The 27,461-nt window shown below is 46.8% G+C and overlaps 1 protein-coding gene across 2 annotated transcripts in view; it reads left to right on the top strand.

The window, feature by feature from the left end:
• The window catches only part of LOC146860193 (sulfotransferase 1B1-like), an 873,417-nt gene that overhangs the window by 254,482 nt on the left and 591,474 nt on the right, over positions 1 to 27,461 (top strand). For both annotated transcript variants that reach the window (XM_085644034.1, XM_085644036.1), the window contains one exon: positions 7,786 to 7,934. In XM_085644034.1, the coding sequence (XP_085500160.1) occupies positions 7,787 to 7,934 (148 nt within the window). In that variant the 5' untranslated portion in view covers position 7,786. The remainder of the gene's footprint in view (positions 1 to 7,785; positions 7,935 to 27,461) is intronic.

Below are 27,461 nucleotides of genomic sequence, written 5' to 3' on the forward strand. Positions count from 1 at the left end.
AACCCATTAGCACAGGCTCTGTGTGATACCGAATAGGACCCGTACTTAATCCTGTTCCATCTACCGTGAGTACCTCCTCCGGATTGTCCTTGGCCTCTAGGTTTAATCCTATTTTATTAACGACCTTATCATCCATGAAAAGCCCCGTGGCTCCAGAGTCTATCATGGCTTCTACCTCTTGCCATCCTGTAGCTGTCTTCAACTGTACTGGGACAAAAAAATGGTGGGGAGAACGACTACTACGGGATTGAGAAGAAGGGACAGTCACCCCACCCAAATATTCCCCTTCAATTATCTTTGGGTTCTTCAGTTTTCCTGCACTAGTTCAGTTACTGCCACCTGTGGTTTTTTATATGTGGCAGTATTCCTGGGTTTACTAAGACATTCCCTCACAAAATGACCTTTCTTGCCGCAATACATGCACAAGCCATTCTTTCTCCTGGTCTCTCGTTCTGTTTGACTCAAGGGAGCGCGTATTGCGCCTATCTCCATTGGTTCAACGGCCGAATTTGACAAAGTGCCTGGATTTCTAGTTCTGTCGAAACGAGGTGCGGGCCTTTCTGTCCTTCTTCTATCCCCTTTACGTTCTCCCATTCGATAATCCAATCTCAATGTTAGAATGATCAAATAGGCACATTGGGAGGGTTGAGGGTCTATCTGAGCTAAGACGTCCTTCATTTCGTCTTGTAAGCCTTGATAAAAAAGAGCAGCCCTTTTTTCTTCAGGCCACTGGGTTTCTGCCACCAGGCGCTGAAAGGTGTTGATATACACCACTAACTCTTTGTTGCCTTGACGTAACTCTAGCAACTCTCTATCTGCGGAAAAGGAAGCTGCCCTCCGATCAAATACGGTTTCAAACTCTTTCCTAAACCCGTTCCAGTCGTACAATATGGGGTCGTCCCTACGAACGAAAGGCACTGCCCACTGTGCTGCATCCCCTGTTAAATACGAAATCATGAACGCCACCCGAGCCTGGTTAGTCTGAAAGGACTTGGGCCTACAGGTGAAATGCAGCATTACTTGAGTTAAAAAGATTTGAACCTTGGAGGCGTCTCCTTGAAACCGTTCTGGGGCGCACAAAGGTATTGGAGTGGGAATTTCTACGGTAATTGGCGCCTGCTGCTGGGTAGTGCCAAATTGCCAGGTACTAGCTTCCGTACCCCTTCCTACTGGGACGTGAAAGGGATTTTTTTGTATATTATCCACTTTGATTTGTAGCGCTGCTGTTTCTGCCCTAGAGGCGGCCACATCTTGCTGTAAAAGTGCTAAGGTGGCCAACACATCCTCTAAGGTGGCCATGGTCGCAACAAACCAACCGGGAGAGGTATATTATTTTGAGGCAGATTATTATGTCATGTCCCTCGAAGGCCTCTCAGGATCGGCTTGTTGCTCAAATAGTTCCACCTATTGACACCCTTAATTCCGAGAAGCTATAGTAGCACGGAAGCTTAAGGTGGTCAATCGGGGGAAGGAAAGGATGGGAACAGCGGGGAGGGAGACCTGAAAACACAAAAGAAAATATTCAAACAAGGCTACATACACCTTTACCACCCTTTAACTTGTAGGGAATAACCTTTCTGTCTATAATACCTGTAAAGGAAAGAAACTTCCATCTATGGTTAATCAAGAAATATTGGTGCAATCCTGTCATGAATCACCATGAACTACCAGACACTATTATCGTCGTGGAATCCACTGAAACCTGATGGTTAACTAAGAGCAGAAACAACGTTTAGATTCTGCACGGTAATGCCCTTTGAAACGTGTTGTTCTCACAGGTTAACGCCCCTTCTTACCCACCAAGCTCTGGTTTAGGTCTTGCTTCACAAGGGAGGAAGGTGCAACTTCCACCTCTCCTGGTCCCCCCTGCTATAAGACAGACAACAAAACACACAGCATTCCCATTAAACATATATAGGTGAAAACCAAGTTCTACGATTGTAGGCGTAATACTGCCCTCTGCACACCCATACTGACAGTATGTTTGTTTGGCACCTTTGACTGATGTCCCACTCAGGCACAGTATTTACATCGAGTCCAAACGTATTTTGTCATGCATTCCCAGCGTGTTACGTCACACATGTTTAGAACATCATTAACAAGTTTCGTTTTCATTCCATGTGTTACATCACACACTTAATACATCAAAAAGAATGTTTATAGCGCGTGAGCTTCACGCTATAAGCGTCCATCTAGATTAGTACACCACCTGGTACTCTAGATGTGATTACAGACAATAGTTAGCGTGCGCTCCATGCCATGTCGAGTCCCTTCCCTCAGCGTTATCAGTTTCCAGAGCCACGCATTAGCCAGCAACTCCTTCCAAAGTGGAAGGAATCGAATGCTGGTGTCACAGACACCCTTACCGCGCCTCCTTGAAGATTTCCTGGGTCCGACTGCAAGCCGCTGTAATCGCCAACCCGCTTCAATAATCTGCGGTGTTTCCCTGTCGCTGCCGGCTTACATAGCCTGCGGGGAGTTTTTTTTTTCTGCTTCCTGTGCGTGGGTAACGTGGCGCACGGCATGCTGTGAGCGGTAGTTTGTTTTGGGGCGGACATGCTCACTGCCTCTGTGCTTCCCTCCAGCCGGACCGTAACCCGCATAGGACGGCTTCCCATTTCGCCTCCTTCATCGGCGGGACATGGAAAGCGGGGGCGGGTGCCAGGTACGTGACAGCTCAGTCCCATGCAAATGGAGGAATGCCCAGTAATGATCAACCTGGTGTAAGAAGTGTGCTGTCGTGAACCGTTTTGTTGAAAGGGGTCTGCAGCCCCCGTCTATAATACCAAAGATGTAAGAGATTAAAAATTGGATGGCCCTGAGGAAGGTGGACATAAATCAGTTAAATCCACCGAAACGTACGTTGGCTAGATGTACTACCGGCTGGCCGCAACACCATGGATAGCTGAAAAGGATTCCTACCATGTGTTCCATTAACACGTCTATTTAGGCTGGATAGTGGATGAGGTTTTGAATGAGTGTATGTGTGCCTGATTCTGGGAAGGATGGTATGGAATGAGAGGTGTGGTATGTTGTGAAAAGGTTTTTCTTTCTCTTGATGGGGATATGAAAAGTCATTACCACTTTGTTGGAAGCTGATTTGCATGTATTGTATTTCACAAAATAGGAGTACTGCTTCCATGTTTGTTTGTCTTAACAATATATGTATTTTTTCACTAAAAAAAGTATTTTCAAAATCATCCAAAAAATGGGCCAAGCTGCTCGAAATGGGGGCCCCTGAGGGCATTATCTTTTTTTTGGCCCGGCTTTATGAAAAACTCCGTACTAGCGTACCGTACGGTACCAATGGGGAGTGTACTGCCAAATTCCGGATTGGGCGGGGAGTAAGACAGGGATGCGTCCTTGCCCCCCTGCTTTTTACTCTTTTTATCAATGATGGGGACTCTGTTTTAAAATCAGTAGTGGCTGATGCCCCTAAAGTTAATGACACCTATGTTCCGGTTTTGCTCTATGCGGATGATGCCGTTTTATTATCCAGGACCCCGATAGGTCTTCAACGCTTGATGGATAGGTTTTCACAGTTTATTTCATCGAGAAAACTAGTGATCAATAAATCTAAAACTTATGCCTATCATTCAGAATCTCAATATAAATTGCATAGGTCAACAGGCCATATTGTAACCTCTGTTATTCTGGGTCCGTCTGTGGACCACAGAAGAACTTTTAAATTACAAAGAAGGGGCTAGCGAACAAAATTGCATTTGGTTAAACTTGTGCGCCTGTGGTTCTGTAAACTAGGTCTTAATCATTTCTGGGATGCTCCCAGCTCATTAACGCAGCTTTCAAAAAAGATCATGAAAAACACATACTGGGAAAATATGCAAAAAGTATTCATGACTACATGAAACTAGGTAGGCTAACATCCCAGTTCTTATTAAGAAAACCACTCCCTCTCTTTGAACAATACTTAGATGAAGTCCAACCGCAACTGGCCAAGTTTCTATACATGAAATTTTGCTTCAACATCTTACAGGTCAATTGTAACACAGCCAAATGGTTACGCAATAACAGTGACAACCGAGAAGTCTATTGCCAAACCAATGTTGTAGATAATGCCTCTCACCTGTTATTCTTTTGCCCAGCATATATCATTCCTATGAAAAAATGGATTACACCTATTTGCCTGTATCTGGTAATAAGGTTACAATCGAGAGCTATTCGGATTTTTAAAACGGATACATCCCAGCAAATTGTTTTTAGTGTAAGCCGATATTTATTTGCTGTTAATCTAAAACGCAAGGGAAAAGGATTGAAATTCAAACCAACTACTGCTGCTAATATTTTAAGATAATTTTAATCCACTCTTCTTAAAACAAACTATGAGACTACTGATTGTCATTGGAAGATTATGGGTGCGATTAGTTGCTTAAATTTTTTTTATGCATGTATGGACAGTATAAACTTGATCTTTTATAGTTTCTTAAACCGAATAAAGATTATTGAATTGAATTGTATGGTCACACATTATCTGATAATATGAGGAATCAAAATTATTGTTTCCTACCTTGGTTTGCACACATATCAAATGTTCTTTATAATATTGGATTGGGAGACCTTTATCTTCACCCGGAAAAATATTACCAAGGCTAGTTTCGATTTGGTAATCAAGATTTATACAAATCAAATAAAGATAGATCGCGCAGGTCCACTGCTAAAAGGTTTTGTGGAATTCAAACAAGACCGCAGCTTCGAACCATTCTTGGAAAAAATACCAGTAGAAAAAAGAACCCTTTACTTGAAATTCTAATTGGGTACTTTGACAGTCACTTTAATAATCAAAATATGGTCACCAAAGTCTTTTGAAGGAGCAGATCTGTGTCAATGCTCTTTGGGCGATTCAGTAACAGTTATACATTTTCTGTTGTTGTGTCAGCAAACGTTAAGCATTCAGAAATATTATTTACACTCCCTTTTCCTTAAACATAATATCGGGAAGTGTAATGAAGCTGTAGCATTCTGTATGAGAACAAACAACAATAAACTCTTCTTCGTCGTATCATGCTATATACACTGCTTGAAAGACAAGAGTCTGAGATCAGAAAATCGTGTCCATATTACTAAAGCTATATTTGAATTTAGAGGTAGAGATGAACAAAAGGCCTCTTTTCACTTTAAAGACTTCCTTTGATTAAAACTAGCAATTCCCCAAGCTTTTAAAATCCCCCAAGTAACTGTTTCAAACTTAATTAACTCTCGCCTAGGTCCATGCCTCAAAAATATATGAAATCGTTTTAATGACATTTTACAACAGAGAACGATTTTTCCTTGCTACTAATTTAGTGCAATAATACATTGATTGTTTGAGAGGTTAAGACTGAGAGCAGGAGTAACGCACCTGTACTTTCTGCTCACAAAAATAACAGTATTTTAAGTATCCTTTTTCATTTATCTATGCATTATTTGCACCATTGGACATTGTGAAGGTCTTTCAAGCAGGGGACTCCAACATTTTCTGTACAGAGAGCTGGGCTGCACACAGGTTGAAGTACTCAGAGGTAGCTGGAGAGCTGCAGGAGCTCACGAGCTACTACTGGCTGGAGACCCCTGGACCGTCTGAACTGTTTTTAGAACGTAAATGTTTTCCCTGTAAGTTTTAGAGAGGTCCTTCTTGCCTTCATTAATAATTGTAAAAATCAAATAGTAAAATCTTAATAATGACTTGTATTTTTATTCGCTTGTCACTCTAAAGATAATTAGGAATTTTAAACGCAATACATTGTTTTTTTTATTGTGTTGGTAATTGTTATGGCCTACTTCAGCTGTGAACAATAAGGACTTTGACTTTAATAATGGCTTCCATTGTGCCAGGGCTGGCACTTAATCCTGGACGTCCCACCCCGTGTGCCATTGGTGACCCCTTATGCCGAGACCATTAGTGACTCATATTCCAATAATTATCTCTAGTATGTTAAAGTCAGCATTTTGTCATAATTGCTGTCACCCAAACCACGGTTATCCTCCCAAGTGGCATGAACTTTCATGGGTGTCCGATATGCCACAAATTACCTCTAGCGTGCCAGCAATAGCAGTTTGCCCTAGGTGCCTCTTATGTCAAAAGGTATCTCCAAAAAGTCTGCTCCAGCATTTAGCCATAGAAACAACCTATGCCAAGAGTTAACTTGAAAGATACTAGCACCATCCTTTACCATTGGGACCCTTAGTGGCAAGTATTGTGTCCACTGTGTTCAGTATGCCAGCAGCAGCATTTTGTCACTCGTATCTTATTTGCCAAGAAATATGTCTACTATTCCAGTTCCAGCAATTGCCAAGGGTGCCCCATATTCCATTACTATATCAAAAATTACCACCAGTATGCCAGGGCCAGTGGTAGGCTCACAAGAGCAACACATTCACAAGCACACTCTCACTTCCTCATACTCACTTAGATTCACTTACTCTCATTGTCTCTCACACTCAGCCTCCAAACAAAAGGAGAGTCATCCCTATTAGACAAAAAGGACAGAGTAGTTTCAAAAGGAGTACACCTTAGGGGTAGTCTAAAATACCATTACAAAACAAACTGAGAATTCAAAAACTACAAATTTCTCTCCATCTATCCTTCCAAGGATTAAAATGTATTTAAAATTATATAAACCTCATATTCATATTAAAAACATATTTATAATACATCACATCCATTTACATCATATTCAAATACATCAATCATTTCACGTTGATGTCTTTTTAATTGAATGCAGTCCCACCGCTGCAGTTAGCCCCTCGTAAGGCCAAATCATAACACGGACATGGGTGGAACTCCTCAGTACCGCCCTATGGCAGCTCCTTTTCCCTGACTGCAGCTGCCGCGGTCGGTGGTTGTCTGGCGGTGTCAGTTGTTCAGCCGCGTTCTTTGCAAATCCAATCACCCATCTTGTAATACCGCCAAGATCGCAGCGGTTGGACTGCAACGCTGGGTATGACGATCCACAGACCACCAAACTCGTAATAATGCCCAAAGTCTTTTGCCATTGCTACAGAAAAATCTTTAAGCACCAGATTAGCTAGTGCCATCCATGCTGAGCTGTAAAAGACAAAAGTATTTTTCCACTCCAGTCACAGTTTTACAGCTTTGGGTTGGTAAAATATCATTCATGCTAACATTTGTTGATTGGTCTTACACCCCACTGTGTTCAAAATCCCAAAAATTGTTATTGGTCTTATGGCCCACCACTTTCAAATTCCAGCAGCCTCCACCGTCTTGCATTATGAAATGTAGGCATAACATGCTGCTTTTACAAAGGAACTAAACATAAAATAGGGAATGACTAGCTACAATGGACTGATTCTCCAGCATATCCTTTTGCAAACTATTTTCCCAATGTTCAAAGTTTTGAATTGTTTATTTCTGTTATGGCATGTACAGGACTTGAAAGTAGGGTTTGGATGTTTTCTTTGATCTCGACTATGAGTAAATGAGGCCAGAGGTGTCTGGGACGGCTGGGTCGAGGGTAGGAATTGGGTGCATGAGCACCTCGCCCTACACAGACGTCAAATCTTGTACACATACCTTTAACACAAAACTGTTGATGGATGGATGTGTGTGCATGGCGCTGAGTTAGTTTAAGATGCAATCACACTAGTTATTGTTGGAACTTTAAAACAGTCTAGTAATCTTCGACTGCTCTGTTCTTCCTTTGTTTCTCTACTCCCTTGTCGTTTTCAGTAGTGGTCCCACCTCCCCCCAAACAACTGATATTGTCAATGAAGCACTGAATGTCATCGCAGTTTCACTTTCATTGAAAGTTAGCCTTCTTTTCTTTCTAGAATGGATATTCCCGAAGAGCACTACCGTAAAGCTTTGAGGGTAGTTCGTGGTTTACCCCTGATCAGTGCATTTGCAGACAACTGGGAGAGGATCGATCAGTTCCAGATCTACCCAGATGACCTTGTCATCGCTTCATACCCTAAATCTGGTAAGCCATTCTTCCCCCATTTGGAGGCTTTTGCCATATCTCAAAGGTTTTTGTTTGTTAGGTATGAGCAGCATTTGCAAGGTGCTTTGGTCATATAGCAACAGGTACCTCTCCTATCATCATTAAAATTGCAGAACCCAAATGGCATGCATGAAGGAAGGTTTACAATTTCATCTTCTAAAGCAGAATTAGGGGTTGAAAGGCAGATTTCCAATTCACTTAGGTTTTCATTTCTTTTTCAGTCCTGAAAGTTGCCTTATTTATACTATACTATGTAAAAAAACAGAGTATGTTTCTTTTGCATATGTGCTACCTTTTTTCAACTGAGTGTATTTTATTCAACTTGCGAGAGGAAATATTGGTTATTACCGGTGCATGAAAATGCACTTTACAATATCAGTACCACAGCGTTCAGTGAGCTATATGCATCAGGAAAGGGACCTATGAACAAATATGGGTAGCATCCCCATCCCCTGTCCAGGCATCGCTCGTGGCTAAGAATCTGGGAGTGAAGGTTGACAATAATTTGTCACTGAGCTCACATATTTCTGGCCTGGTGGGTACCTGCTTCGGCATTCTTAAGATGCTCCGGAAGTTCCTGCCTTTACTCACAGAAGAGCATAGAAAGATCACTGTGCAAGCCTTGATAGGCTCCAGATTGGACTACGCGAACGTCCTCTATGTAGGTCTTCCGGAATATCTGGTTCAGCGGCTGCAGGTTGTACAGAACTCCGTGGCCCGGGCCATCTTTGGCCTTCATAGGCGAGCGAGAGCTTCGGGTCTGGTGCGATCGCTTCATTGGTTACCTATTCGGAAGCGGATTATGTTTAAAGCACTGACCCTGGCGCATAAAGCGCTTTTTGGCGCCGGAGCAAAGTATCTACAGTGGAGACTGTCTTTCTACCGCCCAGTCAGATCTTTGCGGTCGGAATCTTTGTTTCTCGCGGTGGTTCCTCGGGTGAGGAAGGCCCGCACTGGGGTCGCTCTTTTAGTCTGAGAGCCCCTCAGTTGTGGAACTCTTTGCCTTTGGACCTACGGTCCTCCTCTTCTCTCCTTTTGTTTAGGAAGAGCCTCAAGACGTGGCTTTTTAACCTTTAGGGTGCCTCTGTCTTTTTCCTTTGTCTGTTTTATGTTTTCTGTTTTACTGAGCTGCCTCGATAAAGCGCCGGGACACTCCACGGAGTAGCCGTGCGCTATAGAAATAACAGTTTAACATAACATAACATAACATAACATCAGTACAAGCATTTGGTGTTTTTGAAAGAAATAATGAGATGTATACATTTTAGGTAGAAACACCAAATATCTGAAAATAAAATGTAAACAACTTTGATATGGGAGAGTTACCCTGTCTTGGAGAGGACACGTTTCATCAAAATGGATAAATGTTGTGTTACATTTTTTTAGGCCTCCCTACATTGGGAGTCATTACATCACGTTGAGTATATTGGCAGTCATTATATAATAGATACGTTTTCCAAACGTTGTATTAGGAGTATTTTACCTCCCTTTACAGCTCACAAACTTATATTTATAACATGGTGGTAGCTGCCACTCTGTATTTTTAGTTAGGCCAGAGTTTCCATAGAAAGGACATCTATTGTTTTGCTGATATATTTGGCGCTCATGATGAACCTGCACAAAAATGTCAAGCAAAAAAATTCCCTTTGGCTCCATCATGCAAAGTTTTGCTCTGAGAACAGGCCAAGAAAAAGGGGTTGTTCCCAAAAGTGTGATTTTCCATGTTAATTCCCACACAAACCTTTTCTCTCCAATACAGGAATGACTCCAAATTTGGCAAGAAGTTATAACGTTACTGAGAAAACATGTTTTTCGTGATTTGGTAAATCCATTCAGCCGTTTTCAAAAAATTAGCTTATAAAAATAGGCTCAGGCTGGACATGAAGTGGTAAAAAGTTAGTTATAGCTTTGGACTGTTGGTGTCCAGATACGCTCTTAATGACCAATTTAAAGAGGATTTCTCAATCTCGATTGGTTGGCCACAACATGAACTATAAATTTTGGCAGCCACTACAGGACTCAGGAATATGGTTCATATGGTTTGCATATATATCTTTTTTTTATTCATACGAATACGGACAGATTGAGTGCCTGACCCGAGAGGCATGTGGTGGGTCCCGAGGGGACCCTTCCTTGATTGGCTTGTCACAATATGGACAACATGTTATGGCAGTCATTACAGGGCTCTGCAACATGTTCTCTATTGAAATGCATTGTAGTGAAATCCTGTTTTTGAAGGTCACAAAAAGCTACATTTATGAAGAGTGATTACACACTTTAGCCAAAAAATAAACCATGTGTTGTTGATGGTAAATTCATTTTATGATTTCTGATTTTGTCTAGTGAAAAATGTTGAGCCTATGGTGGGATTTGATGAACAAGATAAAAGAAAATTTCCTTTTTGTGAGCACGTAATCGTCTTATCACTAGTTTGCACTGAATCATTCAATTTTACACTACAACATTAAACATCTACACCAGGTCATTGAAAAAAGTGTACTTTATTACATCAGTTGCACAAAAGACCTGCTTGTAATTGCAGGAAGATTAAAACATTGTGAAGGCTGAAAATATATTAAAAATTATTTGTATAATGATGCACATTTAATAAAAATGATATTAGTGGCAATGGGAGTATTTTACAAGTGTATCGTAAGAAAGAAAACAGTTAATTCAAGAGTTAACATTCTTGGCAGCTTACCTTCGCCTCACCCAGAACCACCTAGCGTTCAGAAAGCAGCTTAAAACGTGGATATTTGACAAATAATCCTCCTCCCCTTCCTAAGCGCCTTGAAACCCTCTGGGTATGTAGTGCGCTATACAAATTTTATGACTTGACTTGACTTGACTTTTATATTTATATAATTTTCAACATGTAATAAACACTTTTCCACAAATGTATTGATATGTTTCAAAATCCAGTTATGTGTCGACGCGTTTCGGTGTATCATTATTTTCTCAACACCTTCTTCAGGACTGTTATCATATTCACAAATTTCTCATTATTGAACATAAAATCATATATCCAGATATTCTGCATATGGTGTTTAGCGGATTTTTCTCTGTTCACCTTGTCTGAAATTATTTCACGGGAATCTTAAATTAAGGATAAATCAATGAACTTTGGTGACTTCCTCATATAGGGGCCGATTCCGAATCCGGCCGCAAAATGAACTGACCGAAATGGACCCGGACCGAATACCGACTGACACGGACCAGCGCCGTACGACCTGTGCAGTACGATGCAACGCGTGTGAATTACAACCGACACGTACGGAATACAAGCCGTACAACCGAGCCGTAGGGAAAATAGTGATCCAGCAGGAAAACCGACGCGATTATCAGCAACCGACACAAACCCGGAATGAAGCCGACCAATCCGTACAGCGATGTACGATTTGCGCCCTACGATGCAATGCATGTAAAACCAGACCGACTCGCACGGAGACCAAGCCGCACGATCGACATGCACAGACAACCCGGCACACAAGCAATAGAGACCGCCGCGACCGACGCGTACCAAACACAGAAGATAGGCAGCGTGAACGAGGCGGAGAAGCCCGCACGAGACAACAGCAGCGTCCGTTTCCATCACATGAACGTCTCCTTCATGCCTACAAAACACAAAGGAAAAAAGACAAAAAAAGGACCAAAAAAGCAATGACAAAGTCAATAAATACCCCCCAAAAAAACACGGGACAAAGACACACCCACCACTCCAACTATATAAAGGACTACAATCACTACCATCATCCCTTGCAAACAGGAGACACAGCCAGCAGCAAACACCAGTACACAGCAACCACAGACACACTCACAACTCACCCATCACACTACTCACACACCATCAGCACCTCATACAAAAGCACACACTCATACACCCAGCAAAACCAGCACCAACCCACCATCACTTGCACCCTCACACACACATCCCTCACCACCACCACCCATCACTATGCCCCCAAACAAGAATCCAAAGTTCACAGATAGTGAGTTAGAAGTGCTGGTAGACGAGATCATCAGAGTAGAGCCACATTTGTTTGGTACATTGGTTCAAAGGACCCCCATCTCACAGAAAACCTAGATGTGGGCAAGGTGCGGACAAGGTGAACGCCCAAGCACCAGCAAGGCGCACTAAGGACGGTATCCAGAACAGGTGGTATGATGTGTGCAGGAGGGTCAAGAAACTCATCAAAAAAGATCACACCCTGAGTCAGTGCACCGGCGGTGGCCCTCCTGCCAAACCAGTCTATTTCAGGACCTGGGAGGAGAAGGTGCGGGACATCCTACCACCAGAGAGCGTCCATGGCATCCCAGAGCCTGGTGAGTACACAAAAAACATACCCAAGATTGTGTGGCAAGGCTACACTAACCATAATCAGCCCAAGATGTGTATGCCAGTCACACAAACACAATACCTGCCATCTCATAGTGAGTGGGAACTGTGTCATGACATGCACCAACCTGCAAACAAATAGAGCAAGCCAGTGGCACAAAGCCAAATAGACCCTGCCAGACAGTTTGCCACCACAAACTCACCACCTCACAGTGCAGCTGACTGTCAGGAAGGAATAGTAGGAATGCAGGTGAAGTTAGTGTAGCCAAAAGCATGATGGGGCCTGTAGTCACAGATAATGCTCCCCCTCCTGATTGGCCCATCAAGACCTCCCTGAAACATGCCCACATCACAGGGATTGGAAAATGACTGACAAGATGGCTGACACTAGCTCCTGCTGTGGGGAGCACATGGCCCTGCTACAGCTTGTGTGCAAATCAGAAGCAGGACACCACTGACTGACATCCTGAAAGACAACTTGCATGCCCTACAATGGAAGCACGTTTCATGATGGGAAGGAGGACTGACAGCCCTGACCATACTTATCAGTACTTATCAACACAAACTCCACACAACTCACCGGGTACCATGCATTGACACACACCTCATTGAAATAACAGCAAAAGATACCCCGTACTTGGTGCTGCTGTGTGAAGCACAGGGGCTCACTTTGGACTTGTAGCCAAACAAACACCAGGATTTCACAGTCAGCCATCTTGCCATTGCTGTCACACCCCCTCACAGGGAAGCAGAGTCAAGAGGGAGGAAGTGTGTGCATGCTGGGAAGGGGGGTGTAGCCAATTGTATGATGGGACTCGCAGCCAAAGACAACCTACACCCACCCACATGGCCCAGCCAGATCAAACTGAACCATACTTGCCTCACACAGAGTGGGAAGGGACTGACAAGATGTCTGACACTGGGCTCTGTAGTGGGGAGCTCAAGGCCATGCTGGGAAATGGCCAACAACAAGCATCAGGACTTCACAGTCAGCCATCTTGCCAATGCTGTCACACCCCCTCACAGGGAAGCAGAGGCAAGAGGGAGGAAGTATGTGCATGCTGGGAAGGGGGGTGTAGCCAAGAGTATGATGGCACTCGCAGTAACAGACAACCTACACCCACCCATATGGCCCAGCAAGATCAAACTGAACCATACTCGCCTCACAGGGAGTGAGAAGGGACTGACAAGATGTCTGACACTGGGCTCTGTTGTGGGGAGCACAAGGCCATGCTGGGAAATGGCCAACAACAATATATCAAAGTCTGTCCATGACAAGCTGGGAAAAAGCAGTGTACAGGCAGGCATCTGTTCGAAAAGTAGAAAAAGTCATGTTTGTGAACCAACGATGCATGTAGAAACATAAATCACATTGTGTGTCTCTTCCAAACACAGGTGGTGCTGGGCACCCAGCACCAAATGATGAGGATACCTAGTCCCAGACTCTGGTGGACACAGAGCTCTCTGGTCTGACTCTCTCACTGTCCTCTTCGGATGACGACGACCAACCTGGCCCCTCTGGTGTGAGCCATCATGCAGCACCAGCAGCATCAACATCTGCCCCCACTGTACCCACGCCTCCAGCATCTGGACACCGACAGGGCACCCTCGCCAACACGGACAGACCAAGGCCAATCAACACCCACAGCACAGGGACACAGGACCCCCCGGAAGCTGCAGCAAACACCACCAGCAACACCACCCAAGGGGTCCCAGTGTCACCTATGCGTCCCGCCGCTGGTCCTGCCCGTGTGGAGAGGGGTGCTGGGAGGGGTGGGAGGCAAAGGGCGCGCCTTGCAGAGGGGTCTGGACTGCATGATGACCCCCACCTGGTACGCATCTTAGATGCATACCAGGATAGCACCGGAGGATTTGGCCTGGTAGTGGGGATCCTCAAGGACATGCAACACGATCAGGTCGCCCACCATGCCCGCATGGAGGCCAAGTGGGGTGACATTATTATGGTGCATCAGGACATACTACAATGCCTCCGCCAGATCAACACCAACCTGTCCACACCCCCCTGTGTGCCCACAACATCTGTCACAACACCATCTGCCAGCGCCACAGGGAGGGAGGAGGACTCTGGCGGAGAGTCCCCTGCACCGCAGAGGCCTGCACATGAGGTTCCCCCCCCCCCCGGAAGAAGGGGTCGTCTGAAGAAGGACATGTGAGAGGCAGATGTCCCAGCACATCCCCCTGGGCCTCTAAACCTGTTCTGGACAATGTCCTTTGTGCGCAACCGGTTCACCTTGTCCAATCGCACACAACTCGCCCACATGACATGGAGGGTTCATGTTGGGCCAATGTATCAGATGACTGTGGACTTTATTCTGGACATTTCATCTACCAGCACTTCCAACTCCAATGTGAACTTTGGATTCCCAAACCAATGTACAGCACCCACCATCCTGTGCACTTCCCTTGCACATGTTTGTAAATAAACTCACCAGTACACCATACTTGCCTCTGTTGTGATTCCAACTTGTCATGTTCAGGGAGATGTCGATCTGCTACACAACACAGTGCATGCCAAATACTGCAACAATGTGACCAAAGTAAGGTGAGTCATGGGGATGTGACACATGTGAGGGAGATATACCACTATGGCAACACAAAACATACTCACCATGGCCATGTTACTCATCACACACAATGATGTTGACCTGAAACGCATTGGCATGCACAGACACAACACCAACCCCAGTCAGTGGTAACAAGTAGGGGTGGGCGGAATTCGCGGAAGCGACTTCCGAAAATTATCGCGAAGATGTTTAAAATCTCCGCAAACACGCGGAAATATCGCGAAGATGCGGAAGTTGTTTTTCCCGCCCGTTCGCGGTATTTTCTGCGTGTTCGCGGCTCGCCAACTTACCCATGCGGTTGCTTGCGGGCACGGCCATCTTGTTTTCACTCTTCTCGCGGTGCATGATCGCGAGAAGAAAGACGTGATCGCGCGACGCATGACGTCACTGCGGGCGCGAACTGTCGCGAGACAGCGCAAATGGCTAAAACAATACAACATCTCATGGAGAACGCGACCGGATCGAGAAAACTTGTCGGTGAACGCGGGGATTCAGGTAAGGTGATCGCGCGCGCGCGAGAATGTATTATTTTACAGCGCGAGCAAGTACCAAATTATCGCAAAGCTGCGGAATGCGGAAATTTTGACATTTCCGCGCTCTCCGCGGAACGCGGAAATGCCAAATTATCGCAAATTCCGCGAACGGAACGGAAATTTTGCCCAGGCCTAGTAACAAGTCCACAGGTGAGGTAAGCAGATGTCACTCAGATGTGGGAAGACAGACAACGCACATAGCACAGCAACACGTTTATTCCACACTAGTTGCACGGTAATTCTACGTAACAGTGGACACACGCTCCCAATGTGTTGGAGAATGGAAGTCCAGGGATGTGTGGTACATCAATTGATGGGAATTGTCAACTTCCACACTGGTGATGGCTTCTGGGTGTTGGGGGTCAGTGTTGACCACACAACAGGCAAAGTACCCTGGGAAGGACAGACAAGATGCAGACAAAAGCACAGAAGAACAGGAGAGAAATGCAATACACATGCACAAAACATGTTGCAAGACACCTACACAAACACTAGTTAGCAGTACTACCCTATTGTGGAGTACACACCACCTGAATGGACACATCACAGGACACATCCAGTCAAGTGGCACACAACACACTCAGACAGCAACAGAGCTAGCACAACACATTCCAGGCAACCTCCATACATTCACATAACAACCCTGGAAACTCACATTCATGTAAAGAAGTTGTTGATGAGCTGTGAGCGGACGTCACCATCATCTTCATCATCACTGGCATCTTGGCCCAGGCCGGGATCCTCCATAGGTGCCGGACGTTGGTCATCGTCATCATCATCCTGGATGAGAGGCACTTTCTTCCGCACCACCATGTTGTGTAGCATGCAGCAGACAAGGATTATTTTGCACACCTTTGCAGGCTCATATGGGAGGGTCCCTCTGGTCTTATCCAGGCAGCAAAAGCGGCTTTTCAGGAGGCCTAATGTTCGCTCAATCACCCTGCAACTCCGACCATGTGCCTCATTGTAGCGCAGCTCGGCTGGTGTCACATGGTTCCTGAGCGGTGTCAGCAACCACGGCATGTTGGGGTATCCGGAGTCACCTACACACACAAAAATGAACAAGTAGCTGAGTTTTGTAGGAGTGTGGAATACAACATTGACAAACACACACACAATGAGAAACAGTCAGTACACACCGACAAGCCAGGCATGCTGAGCTGGCATCTGTGACATCAGCGTTGCAATGCGACTACTGCTCATAATGTAGGCATCGTGCGCAGAACCAGGGAACCGCACACACACGTGTGATCGACATGTCAGCAAGACAGACCACCAGAGCATTGATCGAATGGTAGTGCTTTCTGTTATGGTATGCCTGCTCATGTGCCTGTGGTGGTATCAAGGCAACATGTGTCCCATCAATAGATCCAATGACGTTCGGCATCCTCCCCAGTGTATAAAAGGCATCCTTTATTTCAGGGAGTTCAGCTGGGCTCGGGAACTTGATATACAGGTTGAGGAATTGCAACATCCCCTCCAAGGCATCACGTAGCACCCGACTAAACATCGTTTGTGACATCCCACCAGCAGTAGCCACAGTGTACTGGAAGGTACCAGTAGCAAAGAAGTGCAGGGCTGCCATCACCTTCACCTCTGGGGTCAGTGCTGTAGGGTATGTCCGGCCAGCTGGCAGATGTGGCGCCAACTGCTTCGCCAACTTCACAATCAGTGGCCTGGTGAAGCGGTACCGTCTGATGCAGTCGCGTTCCTGCATGGTTGCAAGGTCTGGGAACGGCTTATGGACAGCTGGTGCCCTGCAGTACAGAGATGCACAAAGAAGATTGTCAGTTCATCCACCCATGTGGCCATGACCATGATCAATATAACATGCTAGTTCATGACTTTACACAATGTACTGAGGTGTGTGCTGTTGGTCATGGACACATATGTCACCTACAAGACCACCACCTCACATCTCAATTCCACATGTCCACATGAGTCCCATGTAGTGCAATGGCCAATCATCTGGCTGTGTCACCCATGTGCTGCTGCAACATTCCAAACACACACCACAGTGACAATTGAGGCCTCATGTCCCCCAGGCATCACAGATCTTTGCCATGCAGAAATCCAGGCTCTCTGTATTGTCACATCAACACAGCAATGGATATGGCGTAGCACGTACACACCACAAGGCAAGCGTAAGTCCCACAGGTAGTGGCCACTGTTGTTCCTGCCGGCCCTACATGTACGTCTCTTAGACACACACCCCATCAAGGTTGATGCATATACCACATGGATGTGGAGACTGTCACCCATTAGGAACATTTGATCAGACACATCTGAGACACAACATGCACACAGACTGTGGGTGCACATCAGTATTGTGGCTACAGGTCTCACTGTGATGTACATGCCATCACCCCCAGGAGTCAGGGTGTATGTGGCCTGTCCTAAACATATCCAACCTGACACTGTGGCCGTGACTCATGCCCATTACTGTCCAATTGCACATCACAGTGGTAATGTGCACAACACACAAAGGATTCTGCCCCCATGTACACGTGCACAGCCTGGGAGTGACTGCACAAAGTGCCAGCCAAAAAACCAGATGTGGTCCCCCAAACACCCAGGGAATGCAGCCTTACATGCCATGGGACACTGTGTGGCCAATGCTGTAGTGTGGTAGGTATGCACAGGTGTCCCTGGCCAGTATATGTGTGTTGCATCCGTATAATAGTCACACTAATGAGGTCCGACGCGGGTGACACTGCGTACGCATTGCACGGGTCATGTCCGAGCTGTGCGTACGCTTTGTCATTGAATGCAATGAGGTCCAACACGGGTGACAATGCATACGCGTTGCACGGGTCATGTCCGAGCCGTGCGTACACTTTGTCATTGAATGAAATGAGGTCCGACGTGGGTGACACTGCGTACCCATTGCACGGGTCATGTCCGAGCCATGCTACGCTTTGTCATTGAATGCAATGAGGTCCGACGTGGGTGACTATCATGCATACGTGTCGGACAGGCATGCTCTTGGCCATTGAATCATATGGAGACGGGTGCATGTGTATATTCAAAATACGTGTTGTACAGTCAGTTGAACGAGCCGGGCGCACCCATTGGCTCCGGACTGTCATGGAGACGGATGCGGATTCAAAACTTGTACGAGTTGTGCACTGGAAATTCAGTTGGATGCCTACAACAATGTTGCAATTTCAAGTGTTCCATGAAGGTGAAGATTTGAGCGATGCGGAAGGCGTGTACGAGTCGTACTTTTAAATGGACTGGCCAGATTCATAGAATGCAACCGTGTTGGACCTATAACTTGGGACACATGGCACAGAGTCTGCCTCTGCAGCACAGGTATAAGGCTGGCTGGCCCCCAGGGAGCTCACTTGCCTGCACTACATGCTACTGAACCACATACCTGCTACCACTGCTGCTGTCTCTGCATCCTCTGGCTCCTGCTATGGCACGTACTCTGGAGAGGGCCCCAACCTTCACTGAGGAGGAGAACCAGACCCTGCTGGACGGGCTCCTTCCACAGTACAGCAAGCTCTATGGGAAACCGGGGGAGCAGGTGAGTGTGCAGTCCACTGACTTCCTAATTATGGATGTTGTCTGACTAGCAGTACTAGCAGTGTGTACACCAGTTGCAAGCATTCTCACTGACTACTTTCATCCCCCAAAGTCTTTGGGTACATGTAATGAATAGGTTTCCTGCTGCTAAAGTGCATTATTGCAAGCTTAAACTATCCAGGCATTGTTAACATGTCAGACATGCAGGTGATTTTTCCTTCCCCATGGTTGCACTACCTGTGTAATTAATTTCCCTTTGTGATGATGACATGTATATCCAAATGTGTGCTGCACAAATCTGGGGCATTTGTGTTAATGTACTTTTCACTTTGTCATCCTCACAGGTTGATGCCCACCAGAAGCAAGAGATCTGGCTGACCATCGCCCGGGCTGTTTGTTCTGTGGGGGTCTACAAGCGCCGGATCCGCAACTGCCAGAAGAGGTGGCAGGACCTTCGGTGCTGGACCAGGAGGATAGCTAAAGTCCAGCTGAAGCTGTCACCTCCACGCAGGAGGGGCGGACACCAGACCCTGACTCCCCACATGCTCCGGATACTGCTGGTGTTCTTCCCGGACCTGGATAGGCAGCTGAAGGCCAGACAGCAGCAGAAAGGGGGTAAATCCATGCCTAATCTGTGTACTATGTCTGACATGCTAATAGCAGTCTTTTGGCCTGGTCACACTTCCACATTACGTAGGTCTTGTAGTAAAATACTCAGGTCCCTCAATTGTGTGATGCACCCTCCTCATCTGTTCCACGGGTGTGGCCCCTACAGTCTGATTATTGTGTCACTAGGGCACTGTGTCCCGGCAGTCAGCTATGCTTCAGCTACCGGTCAGCATCTGTTCCCGTGACTCTGTTGTGTGTTACATGGGTGGGTCAATAGTTTACACAATGCCTGTTATCTGACATGTGATCTGTGTGTGCCCTTGAGATGTGTACCAATTGCTGGACTGACTCGCAACATGTGGCTGGGGTATTCCAAACAAACCCATGCAGCAGGGGACTCCAATTTTGGGGCCTCAGGAGTATGTATATCAAGTATGTCACACTTGCTTAGCCACCTGACTACTGTCCAGGGCCAAACACTGATTCATGTAGACCTGGCCAGTCATGGCTCCTCAAGGGCATTTAGAAACACCCTGTAATCCCACTCCTGTGTATGAAATTGCAGGTTGTGCTTAGTGACATGTGCCCTCAGGTGTTTGCCTCTGTGTCATTAGGGTGTGGCTTGTTGTTATGTACAACTGGGGTGTCCATGATTCATAGGGTCAGCATGACATCTGAGATGTGACTGTGAGAGACAAGACCTGTGTGACATATAGGTGTGTGATCATCTGACAGCGTACAATGGTGTATGCAACTGTGTCCTTCATGCAGCTGGGTTACATGCATGGCAGAATCTGATATGTTAGTGTACAGGGATTTGTGTTTGCAGAGACTCATATGTATGATTTGCATGATGTGGGGTCTTCTGGGTCCTGGATATGTTGTTTGCATGGGATGGGCAAGTGCGCCGGTCATGTGCAGAGTTAGCTTTACCCCTGAACTAGGATTGTGAGTCAGTGCATATTGTTGTTGTCTGGATGCCATGCCCCTGTGACAGGAGACAGTGTTGACTGACTTTCAGGGCATCCCAGTGCCATGGCATTGAACTTGCTATGAGTGATACTGTATGTGTTCAAGTGTGCACCATGCACCCCATCGTGGCATTGCCCATCAGGACATGGGTACATCATAGTGTGTGTTGCTGGCATGCATCACAAGCATGTGAAATGAGTCTCTGCCTATCCCTTCATCCGGACACCTGTACTGAGTCAGTAGCAAGAGATGTGCTGTGTGTATAGTGACATACTCCTACATGTTCACTTGCATGTACAACTAATGTGTGGGTGGTGCATGTTGGCACATTGGGGTGTTAGCATCCAACATGCAACGGACATATGTGTGAAAGTCAAGGAGGGATATGTTTGCCATGGTTGATGTTGAGAAGGACAATTGTCTAAACAGTGTTGGCACTTTGAGTTGTGTTCAGCTGTTGATGCCAGGGCTTGCCCTGTGATGTGATGTACTCACTGTGGTGTGTGCAGTCAGTGCAGGTGACTGATGTTGTTCTCGTACTTCCTATTCCTATCCAGATACATCCACCGACACAGGAGGGGACAGCTCCACAAACCAGGAGATGCCACAGAGCCTGACAGGGACAGAAGGAGAGGAGTTGGGTGGACCCAGTGGCATGGAGGGCGAGTGGAGCCACACAGAGGAGTCGTCAGCCCCATCACCCCCAGCTGAGGGCCACAGCAGCTCTGAGGAGGACCCCCTTGTGGAGGCGGGTGTCAGCAGCCACCAAACCCCAGCTACTGAGGCTGTCCCCGCCACCACCACCACCACCACCACCCTCCCATCGGCTCCCATCCCAGAGGTCCCTGTGGGCTCCCGTGTTCATGAGCATGTCTCCTTTGTGCCAGGCACCGCACCCCCTGCCCCTGTGTACCCTGCTGCCCTGAGTGAGGAGTCTGTGGACTTACTTTGACAGATCCATGTAGGGCAGACGTCGATGCTGAAGGTCCTCCATGCACACACAGGTCTCTTGACACAACTGGTGTCATTCATGGAGGGCATTTCCTCGGGCATCTCTGCCCTACAGAGGACCAATCAGTCCGTGGCCTCCTCCCTGATGGCAGCAGTGTCCCTCCTCCAACAGTCCCGCACCCCTCCTACCCCTGCACCACCCACGATTCCTAGCACCCTACCTGTCCAAGCACAGAAACCCCCAAACCAAGGTCTAGATGTGCACACAAGCAAGTGCAGGGGACTGATACCACACTCACAGGGGCTGGTTTGCAGACACACACACAGTCATCCACAACCACTCCGCAGTCCTCTGAGACCTCTCCCTCCCAGCCCCCTTCCCTTGCCTCACCTGCAACCCCATCTCCCCAGAAGCTCTTCCTCTGTGACCTTGGCCTCTTCCCCACCGACACAGCAGATCCTGATTACAAGGGGAAGAGGAAGTCCCCACGCACAGAGGGGAGTGCCCCTCACACCCAGACACCCTCCACCAGGTGCAGTCAAACAGATACCCCACCCGCAAGTCCACCCGGTGCCAGAAGAGCAAGACCCCCCCGCCACCACGCAGCCCCAAGGCCAAGTCTCCATCCTCCATCCCCCAGGCCACCACCCCAGAGGTTCCCCCGCCACTCCCTATCCCTGGTTCCCCCACCCACAGATACACCATCTCCAAAATGCTAAGGCCATCCCCCCTAGCACTTGCTCCTCCACACCTGGTCAGACAGATAGTTAGTGCCACTGATGTGGGGACCGTGTCCCCCCTGCCCTGCCGCCCTCACCTGTCCCCCATTCCACTACCATGGATGTAGGCACTGCATTGGAGTCCACGGCCACCCTGTCTGACTTGGGAACTGCAGTGGTGAGCCAATCCACTCCATCTGACCTGCCCACTGGAGTTGTGCCGGCACCCACCCCATCTGACTTGTGCCCTACAGTTGTGACAGCACCCACCACTTCAGTCAGCCCCACTGCAGTTGCAAGTGTCTCACCTGCATCCACCACCTCTTCACTGCCTGCTTCTGCTGTGCCCTGATCCTGTCCCTGCAGTGCCTGGCCTGCCCCCATGTATGCCCCTCCGAGGGGATGACCCCGGTCCTTATCAGTGCAGGTAAGCAAGGTGTGACAGTTGTCACTCTACTTCACTCCTTGGCATTTGGACATGGACTGGCCATTGGCCTTTTGTTTGAACAGACGTTTAACTTTTAATATGCTGAAAAAAGCTTTTTTTTTATCCCTGTGAACTAGATTTAGCTGTACATTATATTGATGATGTTTAACATGCCCTTGCACCTGTGATGCTTTGTTTACAATGTTGAATACTGATGTGTTGCTGTGAGGTACTCCCCGTGGTCCATGAGATATGTATCCTATTCTGGTGGGTATCCATGTCATCCTTTGCAGCTACCTGGGTGTGTCAGGATCAACTATTTGTGGACATCTCTCTGTGAGCATTTCATTTGCATGGTCACATCTCTGGCTTGCACCCATGCACATATGATGTGCTTCCCATTGTCCAATTTACCACTTCCACAGATGTTGTGCTCATCAACACTGGACCTACAGGTGTGGGCATCATTGTTATAGGAGCAACTGGGCCCTCTGTGCAACTTGCTAGACATATGTTTTGGGTATGTTCAGATGACTTAGGGGAGACTCACGTACCCAGGCTGTTGTGACCAGAGCCTTCATTGTGTGGTAACTGATGGCTGACTGACCAAGTGTTCTGCAGACATGAGTGAGACTTGCAGTGAGTATGTTTGGCACAGCTGGGCTCCCACAGGAGTTGGGTCCCCTCAAGTAAGTGTGTTGTCCAGTGACATGGCCTGGGCCCATGGTGTGTGTTGTATGTGTGTGTGTCCACATCCCTGTTCATACACAGACAGTGTTCCCTTGATATGTTCCTGTTGTTGATGCTTGCTGAGTGGTACTGGGTTCATCCCACTACTTTTCCAATGGGCTACCAGATGTGTGGGTGCATGACACACTACTGTTAATTGGTGTATCATCATTGGGGTTATGAGTGGTGATGATGTTATCAGACACAGATGGGACACAGTCAGGGTTCCTTAAGGCACCTGTTTATTTGCTAAATCATGTAGTTTTCCCTAGGTGGTAGTTTTTAGTGATTGAGACTGCTCCCACTTGTCGGGTTCATGGCTGCGATGCTGGCAGGTGTCAGCATGTGTGCCGTGTGGTTCTCCTTGGCTTCTGCATTGTCCTGGGACTGTGGCAAGGATTCTGAAGGTCTGCGTGAGCTTTGAGGTCATGGCCATGTACCGCATACTGTGCAGCATGTCTGTCATTCCCCAGGGTTGTAAACTGTCCTTGTGTGATGTGTCTGTAAACCTTAGTTCCTCCCAACATTCCTGTGTTTGTCATGGGTGCATGTGCAATGTCACCTGTCCATGTGGGCTTCACAGATACACATTGTTGTAGTTCAGGGAGTGTGGTGTTGAGGGTGGACTGATGTGAATGTTTGCATGGATGGTCCCCTAGCTCCCGTTTGTCCATGGATGACGGGCCATGCTGAGTGATTTGTGTTTGTGTATGTGTGATGTACGTTTGTGGCACAGGACACAAGTCTGAGTTTCCCAGTTTGTACGACATCTGCCTTTGTCATCACAGTGGAGTTGTCATGCATGCTTGTGTCACCCCAATGTCTGGTCCCTGGGGGTAGTGCTGTTGTGTGTCAGTCTCTTGCTGTGTTAGTTGGTGTTCATTCCAGCTTGTGTCACATGTGTCTGTTGTGCTCCCTCTCATCTCCCAATGCCTGATTGTCCACTGAGGGTGTCCCAATGATGGTTTACTTTTGTATGGCACTGTGTCCACATCTGTGTCACTGTGGTTCAGCCCCCCTCATGTGTTGTGTAGTTGCCTGGGGATACTGTGACACACACACACACATGCTGTGTCAGATGTGCAGTGTGAGTTTGCTTGTTAGTGTCTGTGCATCTGCACCAGTGCATTGGTATTGCTGTTGTGGGCCTTTGTCTGTATGCTGTTTCTGTGATTTTGCATGCTGTCCCTGTGAGTCATATCACATAATTGTGCACATTCATCCTGGTTGTTAGGTGCCATTGCTGGCATGGAATGTTAGTTTGTGAGGTGACACCTACAGTCTACACATGTTGTTTTGATTGGTGTGTCTATTTTCGAGATGTGTGCATGCTTGTTGATGGTCACTTCTGCTCTTGTGTCATTGTACACTGTATGCATGTTCAGCCCCCATGTGTGGTGCTTGTCTGCACATGGCTGAGAGTGTGTTATGTTTTCATAGCACTGTTAGCCTCACCACATCTCTGTGTGTATGGGACACAAGCACTAGTTTGCCCCAGAAGTGTTTAATGTGTTGGGAGCAGGGATCATACATGCTGTTTGTTATTTGCAGCTTTGACCATGATGACACTTACCTTTTGGTCACTGTGATGAGGGGAGGTTTAGTCCCCATCACCACAATGCTCAACATCTGCTGCATTTTGGAAGCCCACACTTAACTTCTGTTCTACTCAGTGAGGGAGTGTTATTACATTGTTATTTTTACCAGTGCTATGGTGATGCTTGCCTTGTGTATGTCACACTCATGTGTTGGTCACACATGTGCTGTTACTTACATTGTATGTTCGTTGCCATAATCACTGCTGTGGGCATTTGTCACAGACTACACATTGTTGACATGATGTTAGGGGGGATGTATTTTGCGTACATACCTGATGTTGGAGTATTCTGGATGTGTTGTGCATCACCCATCCTATGGCTGGGGGTGGCAGTAGTGATGGGCAACATAGGCCCTATGGCTGGGGGTGGCCGTAGTGATGGGCAACAGGTCCCCTATGGGTGTGGGTGGCAGGGGTGATGGGCAACATCAGCCCTATGGCTGGGGGTGGCAGTAGTGATGGCCAACGTAAGCCCTATGGGTGGGGGTGGCAGGGGTGATGGGCAATATCACCCCGGCAGGGCCGGCGGTGATGATCCGCCCGCCATCCTAATGGGGCCCTATGTGTCCTGCCCAATAGTATCTAAGGAGTATCTTAGGAGTGACTTATACGTACTAAAAGTAGGTTTAGGCTTGGCGAAAAGGTTTATTTTGCCGGGTCGAATTGGCAGTTTTAAAACTGCATACCCAGGGAGCAAGGGCAGGCCTGGAGACATGCTTTACATTTTCACTTTAGAGGTGGCACAACATGTGCTACAGCCCACTAGTGGCAATTACCTGACAAGCCCTGGTTACACTATGTACCATAAACTAGGGAATAATAAGTAAGCAAACTTGCCAATTAGAAATAAAGCCAGTTTGTATTTGTTTTCAGGGTCAGAGTACATGTACTAAGGGCCTGGTTAGTATTGTCCCCAAGTGCAGAGTCAAAAACACAGTAGCATTAGTGCAATAAAAATTGGGGGGTGACGCAGCTCTTCAGGCATGCAAATAGGAATGTCTTGAGACATGTATTTCTCCACATGAAATAACATGTACTGAGGAAGTGCAGCATTTTATTTTCCTTTTATTTCTCCTTGAGCAAAACATTTTTGGCCTAGGGTAAACACCTACTTACACGCATGCAATGTTTTGAGGTGTTTACGTCCCCTTCACGATCTAAAAAAGGAGTTACTACAAACCTTTTTAGAAGTAAATTTTCAACCACATCCTGCATGAGAAGTGGTCGGATAGGAGTTTGTTAACATCAAAAACGCACAAGCTTCTGGGTGTTCACAAACTCTTAAAACAAACCACACCTTGATTCTCCCATTCCCAGCACGTTACATGTGGTTGTCTACTGTGTAAATGTACACAATTGTGAAGTGCAATTTTGCAGTATAAAACTGATTACTCCTGCCAATGGAGCTATTTACAGCCATAGACAAAGCCATTAAATGGCTTTGTGAATCAGACTCTGTATATTGAACTCTAGCAGCATCAGACTGAAATGAAATAATGTCAAATCAACTAGTGTTCCCCTTGTCAAAATTAGCACAAGGATGAACTCCTAAACATACTTAGGAGCCGTTTACGACCAACGTCGTCGATTTCAATTCTGACCATCGGATTACGATACAGCCGGTTAGAATTGAAACTGGCTGGTCATTCCAGCTGGCTTCTGATGGGCTTAAAGAGCCCATCGGCCAGTTGGAATCGGTCCTTAATCCATATGGACTGCGGTTTCTGCCATTTCGCTTACAGTACACGGTTTCTGGAAGGGTTTCCATGCCGGCATTTTTGACATGGAAAGCATGTTTCGGGCCAAGTAGGGCCCCCTTTCCCTTACGGCCTCCAGTTGCGGGCCAAGGGCTGCCCCTCTGTTAATCCCAGCACTTTGTGGCAGGCACATTGAGGTACCTGCCACAGGGTGCGGGGATTAACTCAATCTCCCATTTCTCTATGGGAACTGGTGTTACGGTAAATGTACGGCCGTAGCAAAATCTCACATAGAGGAACGAGAGAATGCGACCGCACCATGGCCCTCATTGCGATGAAGGTCGGAAAGACCGTCCAACCGACTCGTCCTCGGGAAACATTTCAACCGACTCGACTGCGATCTCTCCGACCATCGTATTTTAATGCCTAGCAGGTTAAACTCCGGCCGAGTTTGTCGGAAACCATTCTGCCTCACTACATTGATCGCAAATATCCTGAATCCGTTGGAAATACTGTCGCATAGGCATTCAACTTACGAAGAAGCATCGGTTGACCTGCCGAACAGATTACGACACAGTTTTGGAACAGTGTCGGTTTGTGAACCACATGGCAAGTGTAAAATACCAAAATCAGTCACAACAAGCATAGGCAGCGCCAAATAAAAAAATATTCAAATATTAGGCATGCCTACCAATCCACTTGTATGAAGTTAAAAAAAAATTACCATAAACCTTTGCTCACACCATACTGTTGGTAGCACAAGATAGGAGTCCCTGGCAATTTCCTGCTCTCAGCCTTGCACACACTCACACACTTCAT

Source organism: Triturus cristatus, chromosome 3_1 (genome assembly GCF_964204655.1).
Source record: "Triturus cristatus chromosome 3_1, aTriCri1.1, whole genome shotgun sequence".
Lineage (NCBI taxonomy): Eukaryota > Metazoa > Chordata > Amphibia > Caudata > Salamandridae > Triturus > Triturus cristatus.